The sequence below is a fragment of the Neomonachus schauinslandi genome, chromosome 9, assembly GCF_002201575.2.
Source record: "Neomonachus schauinslandi chromosome 9, ASM220157v2, whole genome shotgun sequence".
NCBI classification, from domain to species: domain Eukaryota; kingdom Metazoa; phylum Chordata; class Mammalia; order Carnivora; family Phocidae; genus Neomonachus; species Neomonachus schauinslandi.
Genome location: NC_058411.1, coordinates 10,406,775 through 10,427,342, shown reverse-complemented (window position 1 = coordinate 10,427,342; position 20,568 = coordinate 10,406,775). Strand labels below are relative to the sequence as shown.

Genomic DNA, 20,568 nt, shown 5'->3' with positions numbered 1-20,568 from the left:
TGTTCTTTGCTAGAATAAAGAGGAAAGGCTGCTGGGCAGGCAAAGCTCTCCAGATATTCACTAAAAGAAAATTAAAAAAAAAAATCACTCTTCACCCCACCATCTTAACAGAACTAATATCAATCTTGTATATTTTTAAGTCATTGCTCATTTATATATGGGAATTTCTAATATATAATTTTTATTTTTTATGTTAAAATGTAGTATTAAGTGTTATTTTCCTATGCTGTTACATAAAAGTAATTTCTTTAAAAAAAATGAACAGAACAGATTAGGAAAGGTTTATCAGAGGTGGATGACTGTAATTTCACCCAAAGCATCCTTACCGGCTGCCTGTTAACTACATTTCCCATAAACTGAGGTAATTGTGTTTGTTTTCTAGAAAAGTTATCGTAACTGTAACCACTTTGCTTATTGCTCCCTCAGCCTGTGGAGAGTCGTCAAATCCGAGTTCTCCCAACTATCTTCATTGGCGGTTCCTCTGCTTCTCCATGCTTTGTCACTTCCTCATGGTGCTGACATCTTCTGGACAATCATAAATGGCAATTTCAACAGCAAAGACTGGAAGATGAGGTTTGAAGCAGGTACCTCTGTATTAGCTTAAAAATTCTCTGGGGGGGGGGGGTCACAAGGTAAACCAGATGTCCAGTCATGACGTCTCTTGTTGACCCTCCTTTCTTTTTAAATTTTCTTTTAAAGATTTTATTTATGTATTTATTTTTTCATTTAGAGGGAGAGAGGGAGAGTATGCACACAAGTGGGGAGACACAGGGAGGGAGAGAGAGAATCTCAAGCAGACTCTTCCCTGAGCACAGAGCCTGATGCAAGGCTTGATCTCATGACCCTGAGATCATGACCTGAGCCAAAATCAAGAGTTGGACACTCAACCAACTGAGCCACCCAGGTGGCCCTCCTCCTTTCTTTTTAAAGAGTACTGCCTTCCTTGATGGTGTTCTTTAGTGGTTCGACTTAACTGAGCTTCCTTTATAATAGTATTTTGCTGAGTGGTCCTCAGGTAGGATGACCCTGTTCAGGTTTGCCTAGGATAGTCCTAGTTTATGCCTGTTGTCCAGGTGTATTTATTAATTGTCTGCTTGTTTACTCCCAAATGGATCCTGGCTTGAATGATAAATTATACAGTCAACATGATACAGATATTATGTAGTCAATATAATATATAATACGACATGATACAATAGGTTACTTGTCTCAAAGTAACTGGGAATGTTCCTTAAACACGCAGTTGGGCCCCATTCCTAGACCTACTGAATTAGAATCTTAGGGGGTAAGGCCAGGAATGGATGTTTTTAACAAGGTATCCAGGTAATTCAGTGAAGTTTGAGAATCTCTGCTGTTAGCCCCTTTCCACTGAAGTATCAGGGATGAAGTCTGGGGCCATGATTGGTATGATTTCCTGGTGCTTAGAATGGCAAGTTCTCAGAGGAATATGGTAAGGAAGGAACCTGGACATGTTCTCTTAGCCTCACATCGGCTGCCTTCACTGTCACCCCAATCTGCTAGGACTCCCATTCTTGGAGCAAGCAGGGCCCTCAGTGCCATGGTGTGCCTTATCAGAATGGTTCTGTGTGTTTCAAAGTCTCCAAAATTTGGCAAAGAAATGGAAGTTCCATTAGGTCAGTTAACTACTACACATTCACTAATATGTGGCCACCTCAAAGAGTTCTTACTTTTTAATGCCCCAGGAACCCCTGGGGCTGGTTTATAGGATAACAACTGATATTGCAGACAATTAGAGTAACACTTCCTGGCCCTGGGCCACCTGGTATTAGCAACATTTTACAACTATTTAAACACAAATAAAGCAGATGTATATTTATGCTCTTTCATTCCAGTTTAAGGATTAGATTTTTCTGAATCCCAGCTCTGATGATGTCACTTTTCCATTCAAAAAAGCATGGAGAATAAAGTTCAAAGTCCTTACACAGATAGTCAAAGCCTCTCCAGGTCTAACTGCGAGTGTTTGCAGCCTCATTTCCCGCTCTTCTTTCTGACATTCCTTCGCAACTTTCCCATTGCTTCCTGCTTCTCTCACCCTTGTCTTGGCCACTCTGCTCTCCATCTGAAATCCTCTTCGCTTCAAGGTCCATTCACAGACCACCTCCACCCGATCCGCCTTCCAGTGCCACCAGTGAGTTCCACCTTTTTGGTTCCCTCAGTGGAAAATTATTTCTTTGTCCCTTGGTCTCCTTGGCATTTTATTTGCACCTCATCAGTGGTATCTGTAGCTCTTTAGATTATGTTTCAGTTATAGCTGTACCTGTCTTATTTCTTTAGTCGACTTGACTTTTAAGCCAAGACTTGGGGATGATTCATATATTAGTGTGCGTAGGTTGCTCAGGTTGTAACAGAATACCACAGGCTGGGGGGCTTAAACAACAGACATTTATTTTTTCACAGTTCTGGATGCTGGGAAGTCTGAGATCAAGGAACATATGGTTCCTTAGTGAGGGCGTTCTTTCTGTCTTGTAGATGACTGCCTCCTCTCTGTGTCCCCACATGGCAGAGAGAAAGTTAGAGAGCTCTGGTTCCCTTCCTCTTCTTATAAGGATACAAATCCCATCATGGGGGGTCCTACCTCATGACTTCATTTAAACCTAATTATCTCCCAAAGGCCCCACCTCTGAATGCCATCACAATGGGGGTTAGGGCTTCAACATACGGATTTTGTGTGGGGGAGAGGAACACAAACATGGAGTCCATAACAATTCATTTTTCCACTTACTTCCATCCTCCTTCAAGTATCTAGGGTAGTTTCTTAGTTTTATATATATATATATATATACACACACACACACACACACACACATACATACACACACATACACACACATGTATATATATGTATATGTATATACATGTGTATGTATACCTATATGTATATGTACATATACATATATATATTTGTGTATATATACATATATATCAAGTATATATTTTAAATATCTATAAATATATTTTTAAGTATATATTTTTAAAATAAGTGAATTGGTGAATAAGTGAAAATAAGTGAAATAGTATATGTACTAGACACTGTGGGACCAATAAAAGGAAGTATAAGAGCAGATGCCTCCTCTCAAGAAGATACTCATTTAATTGATGAAACCAAATATGAACATGTAGGAGGTTAAGAAATTAAAACTATAAATATAATTCAAGACCACAAAAGAAGATATGTCATATAGCTATATATGAGCATACAAATGTCTTATGTAAATGAACAGGATGTAAATGAGTAGTATTTTTGCAGGAGTTCATGGGACTGAAGGGCCACTCTAGGTCAGAGTAGACTTTTACAGAACAGGTAGAATATCAGCAGCAGATTCTTTAAGGATGATAGAACATCAATAAGCAGAGAGGAACGGAAAGAATATTCTAGGTTGCTGGAATAGCTTAAGCGAAGTACTGAGGTGTTTTATTTTCATGGCACTGTATTACTTCACTAGCTACTTTAACTTTTTATAAAGCCATGTTTTAAGAGTACCTGGAATCATTTAACATAGATTTGCAGAATAATTACAAATCCGTCTCTGACTGACTTACAGAGTTGTTGGGGATGGGTGAAATAGGTGATGGGGATTAATGTGCACACCTGCCATGATGAACACTGAGTAATGTATGGAATTGTTGAATCACTATATTATACACATGAATCTAATATAACACTGCATGTTAACTATACTGGAATTAAAATAAAAAACTTAATTAGTGACACCTAGGTGGTTCAGTCAGTTAAGCATCTGCTTTCGGTTCAGGTCATAATCCCAGGGTCCTGGGATCCAGCCCTGAGTTGGGCTCCCTGCTCAGCAGGGAGTCTGCTCTTCCCTCTGCCTTTCTCCCTGCTCGTGCTCTTTCTCTCTCTCATTCACTCTCTGTCAAATAAATAAGTAAAATCTTTTTAAAAAATTTAATTATGGGGCGCCTGGGTGGCTCAGTCAGTTAAGAATCTGCTTTTGGCTCAGGTCATGATCTCAAGGTCCTGGGATCGAGCCCCACATTGGGCTCCCTGCTTGGTGGGGAGTCTGCTTCTCTCTCTCCCTCCACCCGTTCCCATGCTTGTGCTCTTTCTTTCACTTGCTCTCTCTCTCAAATAAATAAAATCTTTAAAAAAAATTTAATAAAAAAAGAAATCCTATCAAGTAAGCATGCACCTATTGCATATAAAAAATATATGGCTGCCCTAGCCCTAGGAAGTCTGTTTGTTGTCACTTCACATCATGACATACTAAGAGTGCAGTAGGGGGATCCAGAATCTAAAGCCAGGTCTGGTGGGCACCTCCTGTCTCCCTGTGTGGTCCACAGAAGGGCCTATGGAATGGACAAGGAAATGAGCATGGAGGCATAGTTTGAAGTGTGGTTTGAATTAAACAATGAGGAAGAACATAAAAAAAAGGCAACCCACTGTTAAATCAAGGCTGCCCAGCAGAAAAGTACTGCACTAGGTAGAAACGGTCTCTTTCACACAGATGAAATGGAACATTCAAGAAGGTGGCATTAGAATTTCGTTTTGGTTTCTCAAAACAGGGTGTGGGAGCCCCAGAGTTGACTTTTTCTTTGTGGGTTCAGTTCTTGTCTAAATAAGTGTCCCGTTTTTTTGTCCTCTGCCTTTTACACTGCAGTGGAAAAAGTGGCTGTAATTTGTAGATTTTTGGATATTCACTCAGTGACCAAAAACCACCTGCTGAAGTACTCCCTGGCACATGCCTTTTGCTGCTTTCTGACAGCTGTGGAGGACGTCAACCCAGCAGTGGCTACCAGGGCCGGTCTCCTGCTTGACACCATAAAGAGGCCAGCATTGCAGGTGACGTCCCTCCGATGTGTGTTGTCTGCTCCGTGGATGGTGTTCTGCTCTGCTAAACACATACAGTACTGATGATGAGGACAGCAAGAACAGTGGGAACTTTTAAATGGGGAAAAACATCCAGAAACACACCTTATTAAAGACCTCTTGTTTTTATTTCTTAGTACTTTCTTTGCAGTCTTTGTCCATATGGTGATACCACTTTTGACAGAGACAGTAATTGTGTAACTCTTTCTGTGTGGCAGATTTTTGAACTAGGCTGGTTTATCTTATACTATTTAGCTGGCTCCTAGGCTGGGAGCTTTTGTCATTAGAGGCTAGATACTAAGAGAAATCATCTTTGCGATGAATTATAGTATAAATCAAAGCAAGACCTGAGAAGGCAAATATGCCTACCAAAATGAAAGTCAAAGGAACATGAAATATGAGACCTAGAGAGAGTTGCTTATTTATTTTATTTGGCACCTTTATTTTATAATTGAAGAAACCAAGTCTCAGAGAGATAATGTGACTCTCCAAAGGACACAGAGTGAGTTAGTGGAAGAACCGAGAGGCTAGAACCTCCAAAGTACTGATCTCCTGATTTCCCACATTGGCACCCTGTTTATTACTATATCATTATAATTAAAACTAATAATAGTGGCAAGAGCTAAAATTTGTCAAACAGATACTGCCTGTCCAGGACAGTGTATTAAGTGTCTCATCATCCACTGTCTCATTTAATCACCATGATAACCTTGTGGGTTTCCATTTTACAGATAGAGAAGCCGAGGGTTGGAAAGGGTAGGTGACTTTCCCAGGGTCACGTGGCAGTACATGGCAGAGCAGACTCAGGTTCTGAGTCATAATGAAGTCCACATTCTTAATTATATCTTTGTCTATTCACTGCTTCCTGTAAAAGAGACCAAGAAGAAAGTGCAGGATCTGAGATTCAGTGGTTATCCTGACTGTGGACCCACACCCTCCCTTATAAAAATTCCCAGTTGTCTTCTGGATGCTCCTTCTCTGTTGGTCTTAAGAAGACTAGGTAGTCTTCCAGCCCAGAGCCTGGGATGTAGGAGGACCTCAGTAGAGGAGAATTGAATGAGTTGATAGAATGCTTGGATGAATTATGGTTTTTAAGTTTCATTCAGTTTAGGAAAGGGGGAATGGTAAGCAGAGTCATACAATGGAGAAATGGATGCTCAATCTAGTCCAACTTGATTTTTTAAGATTCTGTGTGCCACTCACATTCCAAGAAGACAAAATGAGTTTATTTTCTTTTAGAACCATGGCATTTAGCATTGAAAGGGAATTAGAAAACCATATTGTGTATTCTAAAATGTAGCTTTGGAAGTATGCTTCTTTTAATAGAAACTACAGACGTTGAAAAAAGAAACATTGGTTTGAGAGCATTTGGATTAAGTGGTTATTAATGAATACATCTGAAAACCAATAACATACATTTAGTTTAGATTTCTGAACTAAAATTCAAGATGTATTGTACAATTGGGAGAAGTTCCTCTCCTGCATTTTATTTCTACCAAACTTGCAATCAAAGAAGATTTCAATTGGATTCTTCTACATTATATGTATGGATTGAGGAGGTTTTGTCTTGTTTCACTGACTTTGCTTAGTGTATTTGCTTTGAAGTAGCTTAGATATTTACTTCTGACTAAACTTTCTTCCCCCCTTTGCCCCAGGGTCTGTGTCTCTGTCTTGATTTCCAGTTCGATACTGTGGTTAAAGACAGACCCACAATACTGAGCAAACTTTTACTCCTGCATTTTCTTAAGCAAGATATTCCTGCCTTGAGCTGGGAGTTCTTTGTCAACAGATTTGAGACACTTTCTTTGGAAGCTCAGCTACATTTGGATTGTAACAAAGAATTTCCTTTTCCTACAAGTAAGCAAAACAAAGAACTTGCTTTAAACTATCTGCTAGGCAGACCATACTCTACATGTAGCTTAATTTCCCATTATGGAGGATGCTCTGACTTCATGAACTCAGTTTATTAAATATTTATTGAGTAACTCTGTAGTAATCCATAGATCAACTAGTTTCTGGCATTCCAAAAGCAAAACTCTTCACATTTCCTTGAGGACCTATGATAACCATTTGTGACTGTGTGTTCCTTAAATATGATTCAGTTCTCATGTTTACAGTGTTTGTGAGCAATTTTGTGAGATATATCTGCACCTTGCAAATTCATTCTTGCATGCTTATGACCTACAGCTCTAAACAGATGGGAAAAGTGGGTCACTCAACTATGTATTCAGTGATAATAAAAAAAATTAGACATGTAATCTCACGGTCTAAGCAGAAAAATCATAGGCAATAGTCATGATAGGCAGTAGTCACAAGTTTTTATATAAGACTCACCATGAATGAGAGGTGAATGATTCATGTGTCCACGAAAGATGTATTTTAATCCTGAAAATATGCACAGATGGATTATTTCAAACTCACTGTGCTACATAGTCCATTAAAGAAAATAATGTCTGATTCCTTTTGCAAAGCTATCACTGCTGTAAGGACCAATGTCGCTAACCTCAGTGACGCAGCATTGTGGAAGATCAAGAGGGCTCGTTTTGCAAGGAACCGCCAGAAGAGTGTGCGTTCTCTGAGAGACAGCGTGAAGGGGCCCGTGGAATCCAAGAGGGCACTCTCCCTCCCTGAGACCTTGACCTCCAAAATTCGTTGAGTATCTTCTTCCCTCCTTCCTTTAAATCTGTTTAATGTCTTTCTGAGACTGCCTTGTCTTGTTGAATGTTCATAGAGAGTAGCATATTTAGCCAACTGAGCTCCTTCAATAGGTTTGGGCTTCACATTCCCTAGAGGGTCACCCCAAGAATGTCAGTGCTCTGGGGGGGGCTTTTTCCAGTTTGTGGGTGAAGCAAAGCCCTGGTCCAGCAATAGATTGTTTTGCAATGCAGAAGGCAGCAAATCCACTGATGCTTGGCCAGAAACGTAGAAGCAGCATCTGCTCCTGAGTCCTAGGATAGGAAGGTGTGCACCACCAACCTTGTAACCTAAGAGCTTCCTGAAGAAGACTGGGACAGGTCAGACCCATGGCAGCTGAGGTGGTAGAGTGGAAGTTTGGAGTGCATTTGCTTTTCATGTACGATGGAGACAGCCAAACAAGCTCCCAGACAAACCAAAAATAATGGTTGCTTTTGAAAAGGAAAAACCAGGCTGAGGAGAAGTTGAATTTCTGTGCAGCTTCACCGGATAATTTATAAATAAAAATAAACTTCATCGCCAGTTTTAAAAAAGACCATACATACTTGTTTTATAAAGGTCTTTCTTTGTATTGCACTTTGAAAGAGAACACAATTTTCCCTAAATTAGCAGATGACTAAATGAACTCTAATGATTAGCAATGGCTCATGAATGACAAATAATTAAAAATTCATAACTAAATCACCATACTAGTGAATGAGTATATTTAAATATGATACTAACTTTTGTAAAATTTATCTAGTGATTTAATTTTTAAATAACTGCTGTGAAATTCATAACATAACACCCTAAAACATACTTCTCATCCTGTTGGAAGTGGAAAGTTTTGCTTTTTTCATTGACGTTTATTAAAAGACAGCCTTATATAACATAATCATTTTTAATCACAAATATGATTTGATTTTTTTAAATCACATTTTTCCCTATTTTATGATAAGCAATGAAAATGTGGTATTGTGAACTTTGGAAGAAGTCAATGAAAGCCCTTCAAGCAATCAATAGCTCAGTTTTTCAGGGAGCAAAGATTATAGCAGGTGGCCATTTAAGAATAACCTGTAGGAGCCTAGGCCCCAGGGAAGACTGAATCAGATCCTAGAAACCAATATCTAGATTAAATAAATTTACCATTTCTATGAATTTCCCAGCTCTTTTATAACTTAACCAGCCACTTTGGGATATCAAGTTTACTTACTGTTCCTTCTTGTTAATTGATTCACATGACAATTTTGAAGATTAAGAATTGAAGTAACACTGAAGGATGTTCTTGAGATTCACATAAAAACCACAAAGCTTTTGTGATGCAAACATCTTTTGTGCCATGTTAATTACAAGGAGGAAAACTAAACTTAAACCTGCCCCACCTATCCAATGAGTTAGCACTGAGTGTGTTTTCTAGGCTCAAGTTGTTTTTAATGCTTATTTAAATAGAGTTGTTGTTGATTTTTAAGCTATGAGGTTGACCAGGCATGAGCAGTCTGCTCCAGCTCTCGGTGGGACACCCGAACAGACACCAGGTGGGTACTTCTGACGTGGAAGGGCTGTGTGCAAGTGTCTATCCCAGGTGGACAAGGTAAAGAATGCAGTGTCTCTAACTGGACCAGAGTGCTATATTTAGGATTTGCAAACTTGAAGGGTCTTACCCCAGATGCTCAAGCGTTTGAGCCCCTGACCTAGCAATTCTTTCCATCTTAATATGGGCAGATGACTTTTGATCCCATTAACTTTTGGTCCAGTAAGAGGTATCATGTTACCTGAATATGCACTTTTCCCCAGAGAGCCAATATGATTAGATCTATACATAGTACTTATATCTGTATGTGTATTTACACATAGAAATATTATGTTCATATATATCCGCTATAGGAAAAACATACATTTCATTGACATTTTCAAAGGTTATACATTTGAGCCACCATCATTCACTCATCCCCGTAGCCATTCTTGATTCTTTGCATCTCTATATGCATTTCTGTCTCTCAGAGAAAGGAGGATTTCGATTGCTTGGAGGACCATAGGATCATATTCGACTCGGTACAGTGTAACTACCGTTCGATGTCCCATGAGAGAATATAGTTTATCAGGAAGGATTCTAAGGGTTGAAGGGACACTGGCAAGGTTATTACAGCCCAAATGTTATCTGCACAAATGGTGCTGTGTGAAGGGTCTGAATAGCTGTTTATTTGTCAAAAACAAACTTGGTAACTGCCAGCTGTGTATCATGCTATAGAACATTTGGTTTTTCATCTAAGAAGAGTTTTAAGAATGGCCTCAGAAGGAGAATTTCAAATAAGGAGGCTTGCAAGGCCATGTATGCTAAGTGTTACAAACATGACACCAGAAAGAGGCAGTTTGGGGTGGGAGTGGGGGGGAAGGGAGAGCCCCAAAGATTATGAATGCCAATGGCAGGTGTTGGTCAGAATGTATTTTCTGTTTTAAAATTGTCGAGAAGGAAGGAATAGCAAACCCTTGGCCAAGGCTCCCTGACTTGTTTTCTGCATCACTTGGGCCTCAACTGTACTGGGATTAAAAAAAGAGTAAAAGTAAGAACTTCTGATCCTGAGCTCCATTACAATGTGAAAATCATCCAGGTCCCCTTCAGTGAAGTCTTTTTGAGACGAATCTTAAGCAATTTCATAAATTATTTTTATTTTACCCCGTCTTTTCTTTTTGTCTTAAGGCTTAGTTGAATTAATTATTCAATTAAAGTCTTTAATTATTCTTATTACCCATTTTCACAATCCAAAAGAGTCCTCTCACATCTCTTTGGGAAAATGGAGACATATGTTTCCTGATGTTAAAAAAAAAAAAAAAAAAGCTTTTAGGCTCTACTTGTCCCACCAAAAGTGACCAGATGTAAACGGGGCAGATAATAGCATTGTTTATATTAAATATAATGCTAAAGCTTCTGGAAAGATAATTTACACAACACCACTATAATAAAAACTTGCTTAGATTTGGAAACAGCTGGCTAAGCTTATAAGGCCCTTTCGAACTAGTTTCTCATTTTTGCATTGTTATTTACTAGACAGTATATTTTTTAACTTGTGAACAAAGACATGCCAGGATACTCCTAAGATTGTACAGGATGGCATGGAAGCTGAAGGACTTGCTATTTACCGAACATACTTTTTTTTGGTGCAAGTCTTGAGCTTCTCTGTGCAAGACCTCTTATTGATTGGGCCCAAAATAAAGCCTATGCCCTGTAATTATGCCACAAGAGTTCATTTTAATTGCTGTTTAGGCTGAGCTTTTTTTGGCATTGGATTTACAACGGCTGGCTTTCTGATCTTAGCTTTTGCATATTACTACAGCAAATTTTGCTTCAGAAATACACTTGTAGAGAAGGTATATTCCACAAGGCTAGGGAAGAACTGCATTCCTTTATGACTTTCATGAGTCAGATCAAAGACCTTTGCTCATGTAAATGAAATTCATAGGAAATTATAGCTGGAATATTGGAGATATGTTAACATTCTCATTTTACAGAAGAGGAAACTGAAGTTCCCAGAAAGGAACATGTTTCACAAGCTTGTTGGTGACAGATCTGGGTCTCAAGCCCAGGCATCTTGATCTCTTGTTCAAGACATGCGTGGTGAATGCCAATAAGCGCTCAGCATCTTTATTTAATCCTAATTGATGAAATAGACAGTTTCACCTGCTAATTTGAAACTGGTATAATTATAATTATTTATAAGGTATCTTTTCACCAATTTTCTGAAAACTAGGAATTATGTTTGGTGATTCAGAATACCTGTTGAATATTAATTGAGTATAAAATAGCAGTTTTGATAGGTTTTCATAGCACAACACTGAAAAACTGGTATCCACCCCATGTGGTCACAGGGAACTTAATTGTATCTTGTTCCTCATCCCCTGGAATGAATAATTAAACAATGGTAGGTGTATAATAATAAGAATAACAACACTTCATGTATGTATAGTACCTCTCTATCGATTAAGAATATTTTTAATACAAATAATCTAATTTTGATTTCACAGTGACTCTGGATATATGTAAAGTATTATTATGATTTTTTTTTGCTTTACATATGGACAGGAAAACTGAGGTCCTGAGGGATTAATTAATTCTGCTTAGATAATTTGCTCAAGATCACTTATAACTAACTAGTTGGGGACTAATGCTTGAGTCCAGCAGACTTGATTTCCACTATAACTACCTCTTGATGCATTGGTATTAGGGGGTTCCTGCCCTGTGGCACATGAAGACGCCAGTCTGGTTATAGAGCTAACGTGGGCATTCATGTCTGCTATAGTGTGCCTTAAGGTCATGAGCATCCACACCAAGAGACTTCCCATTTAAGACCCACAGGTTGATCTAGAAGTGTCCTAATCCCTAAAGCAACATGGATACCCTCAATTCTACTCCAGCCTGCAGAGAAATCTTGAGATCTCTTGGTCTGAATTTATATCAAGAGAAGGTGTCCAGTGCTGGGGAGCGCTGGTAAAACTTTCTTGTATGGCCCTCTCCCACCACCCCTTCACCCCCTGTTAATGCCCCAGCATAAAACCCCAAATTACTTCTCTTTGGGTCTCTCTTTCTTTCTAGAGGTGGTTAACAACTCACATCCTTCACTAATTTGCAAAATGCCCATTGATCATTAAGACCCCATACCATAACTCAAAGAGAACAGTTATTTTAATAGGAGTGCCCTTGTTGGAAAGAATAGTTTTGGGAAATGGCAGTTTCTATTGAACTAACATTTACTGGGCACCTTCAATACTAGGAAATACAAAGAATGCAAAGATACATCGGAGATTTTTATATTCTCCACTTGCTTATATATAGTCAAGGAAGGAAAATAAAGCGTGAACAGAGGTAAACTCTCATCTTGAGTGAATGCGCCAGTGCCACGGGATGGTTCCCATCAGGTGCAGCGGGAGGAGAGTGGGGGCAACAGAGACAGTCTGGTGGAGAGGTGGCTTTCCAGCCAGGCCTTGACTGGTGGATAGGATGGAAAGGCCTGGATGTGAGATAGGAAGAGGCAAAGGCAGGGCTGGGAAGCATAGGACAGTATGGAGTTAGTCACTGGCCCCAGCTTTGCAGCCCTTCTGCTGTGTGCACACACAACGCACCTGCTGTGAAGTTGGGTTAATGCATTGGCCAGGGAGATCAGTGAGGTGGTGTAATTAGAACTAGCAACGTAAGGCAAACTCATTTATAGTGCTTGATCATTGGCTTCTCTGGAACAAATGCAGAGGAAGCTCATGGAAAGGGTGCTTCCTCCCTCTACCTGATTGTCACTTGTTGGTTTGACAGAGGGCTCAGGGAGTCAGCTTATGCAGAGGAATATTCCCTATTTCCTTGCTGTTTGGGGACCTCATCACTTTTTCCTCCTGTATAGAAGAAATATTTACCTGAGATATTTATTTGAATTCAGTGTACTTAGACACTTATGAATAATAAGCATCAAGTATATGTCAGACACTGCCCCATATTCTGTGAGGGATATAAAAATGGGTAAAACATAGCACTCACCTTCAAGGAGCCTTTGTTCTCCTAGGGGAAATCGGCAAGTGAGTAAATAAATTCTGCCTTGCAATTTGCCCCATTTTAGGAAACGGTAAAGGAAATTTTCCTCTATTCTTCCCTCCCGTCCTTCCTCTCTTCATGTCTTTGGGGATTTGCAGTAGTTAGAGATCACACCCAGTTGCTGAGAGGAGGGTGGGCATAGGTAGGAAGAATGGCTTCTGAGAACCAGATTCACAGGATGAGATTGGCTGGGGTGGGGGTGCTGGGAAGATGTATCACCCTGAGCAAGACACAAAGGTGGGAAAGTGTTAGCTATGTTCTGAGAGCTAAGAGTAGCCCAGCTTGTAAGAATGTTGAGCATCTGGGGTAGAATAATAAGAGAAAAGTCTGGAAAAGCAGATCCTGATCCTGCCTGGTTTCCAATCATCAAATAAATAAAATCGTATGACACTTTGGAGTTTCAATCAGTTGTACCACCCTGTGGACAGATTGTGATGGACCCATTCCATGATTAAGTTAGGGTAGGAATCACTCTGCCTCATGATTCTAAAGATGCTTACAGTTTTCTTTAGAGAAATGATAAAATCAAAAATTTTAACAAGTTAAATATCTGTGGTTAAAACATAGAGGAATTTCATAGGCTAGAATTCAAAACTAGAATTCAAAAGTGTTTTAATTGTCACATTTTAGAGAAAATATCATAGGCATTCAGTTTTAAAATGGAAATTTCATACCCTTTGTAGATAACTAAAACGGTAATATTGTCTTTATTAATAAAGAAAATTCTCATTTTTCTAAGCTATTTTTTCTTAGGGATTTGAAAGAAAGAAAATAGACAAGGCATAGACTTGCAAAGCCCCAACTAGAGGAGTAAATTTTTGGAATGAAGTTGTTTTTCACTTTATGCAAAAGGTCTCATCAGCTAGTTCTTTTTTTTCAGTACGTTTAATGTTTTGTTAAAGATCACTCGTTATTGCCCATTCAGGGAAAACAAAGAAAGGAACAGCAAACTTAAAGCTAAAACACTGAAGATCAGCGAAGATGTATTTCAAATGAAAATTGGGCATTCGTGAAATGGTACTTAATCATTAGGAAACTATGATTTGATGGGAAAAGTTAGGTTACACGCTTTATTTTATTATTTTTTTTGAGAGTGGAGGGCAAACAGAGGGAGAGAGAGAGAGAATCTCAAGTAGGCTCCACGCTCAGTGCAGAGCCTGATGCAGGACTCAATCTCAGGACACTGAGGTTATGACCTGAGCCGAAATCAAGAGTCAGATGCTTAGCTGACTGAGCCACCTAGATGCCCCAGGTTATACACTTTTAAAAGGAACATCTACTTGCATTGGGAAGAGGAATTTTGAAATATTTAAAGATGAAGTCTGATGATTTATTTTCTAGACCTGAACTAGGATAGAATGAAATGGGGAGCCAGTGTCTTAGTTGGGCCTTGTTTGGAGCTCCCTTTGTCCTGTATTGAGGCCCCCAGATTCTCCGGGCTATAAAATAAAGGTGCAGCTCTTTCCCAAATGCTCCCCATTTTTAACATGGGGACTTTGGAGTCGAGCCAGTCTGAACTTGGAGGTGGTTGAGCAGGACGCTGCTGCAAGGTGTGTTAAACCTTGCCCCCCAGAGCGGAAACAAATTGAGGAACGAAGCTATATTGTAACAGCCGTCCCTTGCTGCTGCAGTAACTTTGAATCCTGCAAGGAGCCTGCATTCTCACATGTGTCGCATTCTCGGCCCAGGCTTGCCCAAAGCAATAACTCCTTCTAGTTGTAATATTCTGGAGAAGAAAGAAATCAAGAATAAATATTTCTCAGTGCTGGAAAGATCGTTCTTTAAGCTGTTTTTTAATTTTATTTTATGAGAATTTATGTAGCTATTGCTTTTAGCCTGATCTTCTATTCCAAACATTTAATTTAATTATAATATACAGCAGTGCTTCACATTTCTGGCCTCTTGGTGAAATAGGGTGTTCCACATAAATTGACTTTTCTCCTGGTGGCTGATGCATGCCTCATAAGTGACGATATTAACAATTTAGTGATCACTGTCATCGATGCATGTAAGACACTGTAATAAACAAGTCCTTAGGTTTTATTTGAATGATTTTGGGTGAAAGCTTCTCTAGAGTACATTGGACACATTTACTCTTCACACACAGACTCCAGGAGACAGAAAATGTTAATGTCCTAGCATCATATTGAAATTTATTGGACGGCTTCCCCTAAATGAGAGACTGTTAGACTTAGTTGACTCTGTTGCTCTTCACCCACGGTCAGTGATCCCTTCTGAGTATATCACTTTTGAACAGATGAACATTATTCTGAGCATCTGGGGTGAACTAGACAGCCGAGCTGGTTACCTCACATGCCGTTCGAAACTAGTAAGTTCTGAATTTGACATTACTTTCATGCCACTGCTCCAGAGTTGCCCTTGAGACAGCTAATTTCCACAGTCCCCTAGAGGCATTTCTTCTATCCCGCTTCTCTTGGCTATGTCCTGAAAGATTGGGATTTTGCCAAATTAATTGAGTTAATGGATATAAATTACTACGTATCTCCTTCTCGTATCCTTCATGCCATAACTATATGACAGTCTATGATACAGGCTATGACATGATCACGGTTTGGTTTATAATGATTGGTAAGCAAAGCCTGCCATTTTTTAGCAGAAATTTTCCTTGCAGGGTGAGAGATGAGAACCCTGGGTCATCTAAGCCACCAGGCAAAAACCTTGCTTTCCATTTAGAAATGCTGATGTTGCTTGTCCAAGAAGGGACAAGGATGCAAAGGGTATTTTGAATAAGCCCCAAACATAAACATAGAAGAGCAAATCTCACCCTTCCTTCACCAAAAGTCCTAAACTAAACCAGATCAGAAGAAGCAGAAAACAAGCAGAGACAAGGTATAGTTTCTGACTTTGACAAATAACGGAAAGTCAAAGTCAGGGAGCTGCTCCAATACAATTATTTGTTAGGTTACGAGTAAGTCAAGGGCTAAGGTATTTTTTTTTTCTCCATGTAAACTTTCAGCTCACCTTCATGTGGTATTTTTCTGTTTTTTAAAAGCTCATGCTTCTTTCTTTCTGTCTGTCCCCTCCCTTACATGTTTCTCATTACATACAGCAGGACTTAATGATTTGCTATTTATAATTTTGACTATATCCTTCATAGAGTACCCACTGCTAATATCTCGGATTTGGAAAAGAAAACTTCACATTTTTTTTTTTCCACCAGCTGATTTATGAACATAACTGAATTGAGATAATAATTTTTTTAAGATTTTATTTATTTATTTGAGAGAAGAGAGAGCGAGCGAGAGCACAAGCAGGGGGAGCGGCAGGCAGAGGGAGAGGGAGAAGCAGGCTCCCCACTGAGCGGGGAGCCTGGTGCGGGGTTCGATCCCAGGACCCCGGGATCATGACCTGAGCCGAAGGCAGACGCTTAACCGACTGAGCCACCCAGGCGCCCCCAAATTGAGATAATAATTTAAGCAAAAGAACTGAGTAGATGCTTTTGTGCTCAGTGGATGGTAGAATATTATTTTTTGTGGTTATTTTTATGTGCTTATTTGACAAAGCTGGAAGAGAAACTTCTCTTTATCATTGAGGATAAAACTGCCAAGATATTTAAAAAATGGTGAAATACAGTTTATGTAGGTATTTTTCTTGCCGTTCAAAGAGAACCTTGCTTTGTAGTGCCTTATTTTTATTTCTATTCTCTTATTCCTCCAAAATTACCTGGTTGTTGATGAACACAATAACTTTCACCCCTGGACTAATGCTTTGTTGAATAGGCCATATTTTGCCTTTACGTTGGTCCAGAACAGACCCTTTAAATATTTAGTGGAAGCAGAAGCCATGGTGCTTTATCAATAAGTGAGATTTCCTTGTGAACGTCCTTGTGAGGGAACCACCCAGTGATGGCCTTTCTTGTACTGACAGGACAACAATCTCCTGAGAATGACAACACCATCAAGGACCTGCTCCCAGAAGATGCTGGGATCGACCACCAGACTGTTCACCAGCTGATTACAGTGCTCATGAAGTTCATGGCCAAGGACGAGAGCAGCGCTGAGTCGGACATCAGCAGCGCGAAGGCCTTCAACACGGTCAAGCGGCACCTTTACGTCTTACTCGGCTATGACCAGCAGGAAGGCTGTTTCATGATTGCACCTCAAAAAATGCGCCTGTCAACTTGCTTTAATGCATTTATTGCAGGAATTGCCCAAGTAAGTGTAAGCTTTCAGGAGTCATACCGTTAAGGTTTTAGTAGAAGCAAGTCATTAAATTCCATTTAGCCAACATCGGATCTGTGTAGAGATTTGTGCAAGTGGCTTTATTAGGCAGGGGTATGTGGAAGGGAGTATAAGATGAGTAAGACTAATAGGGAGTATAGGATTTTTGGGGTAGGAGATGGGAGTAAAATATACCTGACATAAAGTTTACCATTTTAACCATTTTTAAGTATGTAATTCAGTGGCATTAAATATATCCACATTATTATGTAATCGGAACCATTTTCCATCTCTAGAACTTTTTCATTATCCTAAACTGAAACTCTATCCATTAAACAATAAGGGAGTGTAGCATTTTTGCTTCTGGGTTTTTTAAAAAATCTCTTATCCTTTTTGACTTCAAGTGGAGAGTTGAGTTAATTGTACAACTTTCTTCCTGTCACATTATCATCATTGGCTTTTTCCATGTTTGTCTGCTACTCCCAACTACTGTAGTTTATACCGTGGTGTACATTTACCATGCTTTAACTATCCATTGCCCCAGTGATGAACACTCATATTGCTTGCTCCCAGCTTCTTACCACTCCAGACAGCTCAGCAATGAACATCCTGCCTATGCTCTTTATCCACCACTATGAGAATTCCTTTGAGATATGTATGCAAGAGCAGAATTAATGGATTATTGGGTTTCTGTATGCCTAACTTGACCAGCGCTACGCCAGTCTGTAAAGGGTGTAGAACTTGGGGCTACAGAGAAATTGATATGAATTTCAACTCTGCCACTGTTATTATCTGTTGTGGCCTTAAGTGTCCTCTGCTTCTTTGCTCACTGGTAACAGATTTTTGTTTTGAAAGATTAGAGACAACATATTGCTGAACACTTAATCAGTGCCTGTCTCATGGGAGGAGCTCAGTGATGGTCACTGTTACCAATTTGCTGAAATAGATTGTAATATAATGAACACAGAATAAGCAAAGTAGGAGCAATATGTACATCGTAGTCTTTTTTTTTTTTTTTAAGATTTTATTTATTTATTTGACAGAGAGAGAGAGACACAGCGAGAGAGGGAACACAAGCAGGGGGAGTGGGAGAGGGAGAAGCAGGCTTCCCGCGGAGCAGGGAGCCCGATGTGGGGCTCGATCCCAGGACCCTGGGACCATGACCCGAGCCGAAGGCAGATGCTAATGACTGAGCCACCCAGGTGCCCCTACATAGTAGTCTTTTGCTGATGCTGGTAACTAGATGGATCACCACTAATACTCAGTTGCTTGTGATGAAGAGAGGATGCACCATTTCAGATACCGAACTTCCCTCCTTTCCTCCTTTCTTTCCTCACTTCGCTCTTTCTGTATTTACATTATGCATATTATTTAATAAAGCCAAAAATTAAATACAAATCTCCACGAAACCCACAAAATAAGTGACTAACATTTAGGTGTTCGTATGTTATTGCTGGCTCCAAATTTATTACATTCATATATACATATGTATAGGTATATGCGTGTGCACACATTTTCTGTAGTAATGGGATCATATTATACGTATTGATAAATACGTGTAACCTTTTTTAAACCTAAAATTGATTATGAAGTCAATATCTTGTAAATAAATTTGTATCATATCCCATTTAATGGCTACATAGTATCCTGTTGTCATACAAATAATCTTTCATTTAACTTATCTCATATTGTTGAACATGGAGGCTATTTTCAATTTGGGGTGACTAAAAGGCTGGATATTTTTATGTATACATCTTGGAACAGTTGTCTGATTTTTTCCTTAGGATACATTTAATTGCTGTACTGTAGGCTAGGTACTCTCCCTTACTTCTGAAGAGATACTGCTAAATTGCCCTCCCAAAAGGCTGTGTTGAGTAATACTCTAGCCAGTAGCGTCTGAGAATGCCCATTGCCCTCAGTGATTACCAATAGTAGGTGTTTTCATTGATTCTAGTTTAATTCTAGTTAATAGTTTCATAGAACATTTTAATAAATAAGGTGTTATTCTCCATAGATAATTGAGCAGATACATCAAATAATTAGATAATTAAGTGGATAAAATGATTTTAATTTGCAAGTTTCTTCTATTTCTTGTAAGGTTTAACTTTCCCCCTTTAGGGTCACTGGCCATTACTGTTAACATTTTGTGAGATGCCTTTTAAATATTTTGCCTATTGTTTTGATGGGTCACATATTCCTTTAGGCTTTTGGGTGTTCTCTATAGTTTTCCTTCAGTTATTAATATTTTTCCTCTTTCAGGTTATGGACTATAACATTAACTTGGGAAAACACCTTCTCCCCCTGGTGGTTCAGGTGCTCAAATACTGCTCTTGTCCTCAACTACGGCATTATTTCCAACAGCCACCTCGTTGCTCCCTCTGGTCCCTAAAACCTCACATCCGGCAGATGTGGTTGAAGGCCTTGCTTGTCATCCTTTACAAGGTGAGTTGCGATTATCACTCCTTTTTAGGCTAGAATGATTCTCTTAGAGAGGAGAACACTTAAGGGATCTAAATTGAGAATTTCATAAGATAGTAATTTGACCTTCAGGGGACAAATCACAATATGTACAATTCATGTTGAGAAATAAAGAGCCATTGGAGTATCAACAGCAAGGGAGACCATACCAGCATATGTGCTACAAATGTTTAAAATAAAAAACGATGAGTTGTAGGAGATTGAGATCAACAATCTGTGTTTATGCTCAGCATCTCCTATTTTATCTGTGTATGAATTATTATCTCAGAAAGCAAGGAAGATATTTAAAATTGTATTCATCCCCCAGATGTTTATGCCAGATAATTTCCTTGAAAGGAATTGTAACCGTGATCTGGCATGCCTTGCCATCCGTGGTTTGGTGCAAGAGGAAGGGACTACAGTCCCTTGTCCCAATAAGGCCATGATAAAAATTTCTGGTTTTGCTTCTCTGTATATTTCTCTTCATCCCCAAGAAATACTGAGAAGAGCATCTAGCAAGATCATGTGGAAAAACTTACCCTTCAAAATAACCGTTTATATTTTTCTTCCTCCATTTTATTGAGCAGTATCCATATCGAGACTGTGATATCAGCAAGGTCCTGCTGCATCTGATTCACATAACAGTCAATACACTCAATGCACAGTATCATAGCTGCAAGCCCCATGCCACGGCAGGACCTTTGTACAGTGACAACAGTAACATAAGCAGATACAGCGAAAAAGAAAAAGGTACTTTACATATCTCAATTCTATCCCGAACTTAGCTTGAGCATGTAATACATTTCTGGACAACGTTTCTCTTAGAAGATAGTGGAGTG

General features: G+C 39.3%; 1 protein-coding gene across 1 annotated transcript in view; it reads left to right on the top strand.

The window, feature by feature from the left end:
• The window catches only part of UNC79 (unc-79 homolog, NALCN channel complex subunit), a 239,203-nt gene that overhangs the window by 135,343 nt on the left and 83,292 nt on the right, over positions 1-20,568 (top strand). The window contains 8 exon segments of the mRNA XM_044918006.1: positions 427-584; positions 4,638-4,819; positions 6,502-6,703; positions 7,318-7,497; positions 8,989-9,054; positions 16,980-17,266; positions 19,532-19,714; positions 20,317-20,479. Coding sequence (XP_044773941.1) covers positions 427-584; positions 4,638-4,819; positions 6,502-6,703; positions 7,318-7,497; positions 8,989-9,054; positions 16,980-17,266; positions 19,532-19,714; positions 20,317-20,479 — 1,421 coding nt within the window.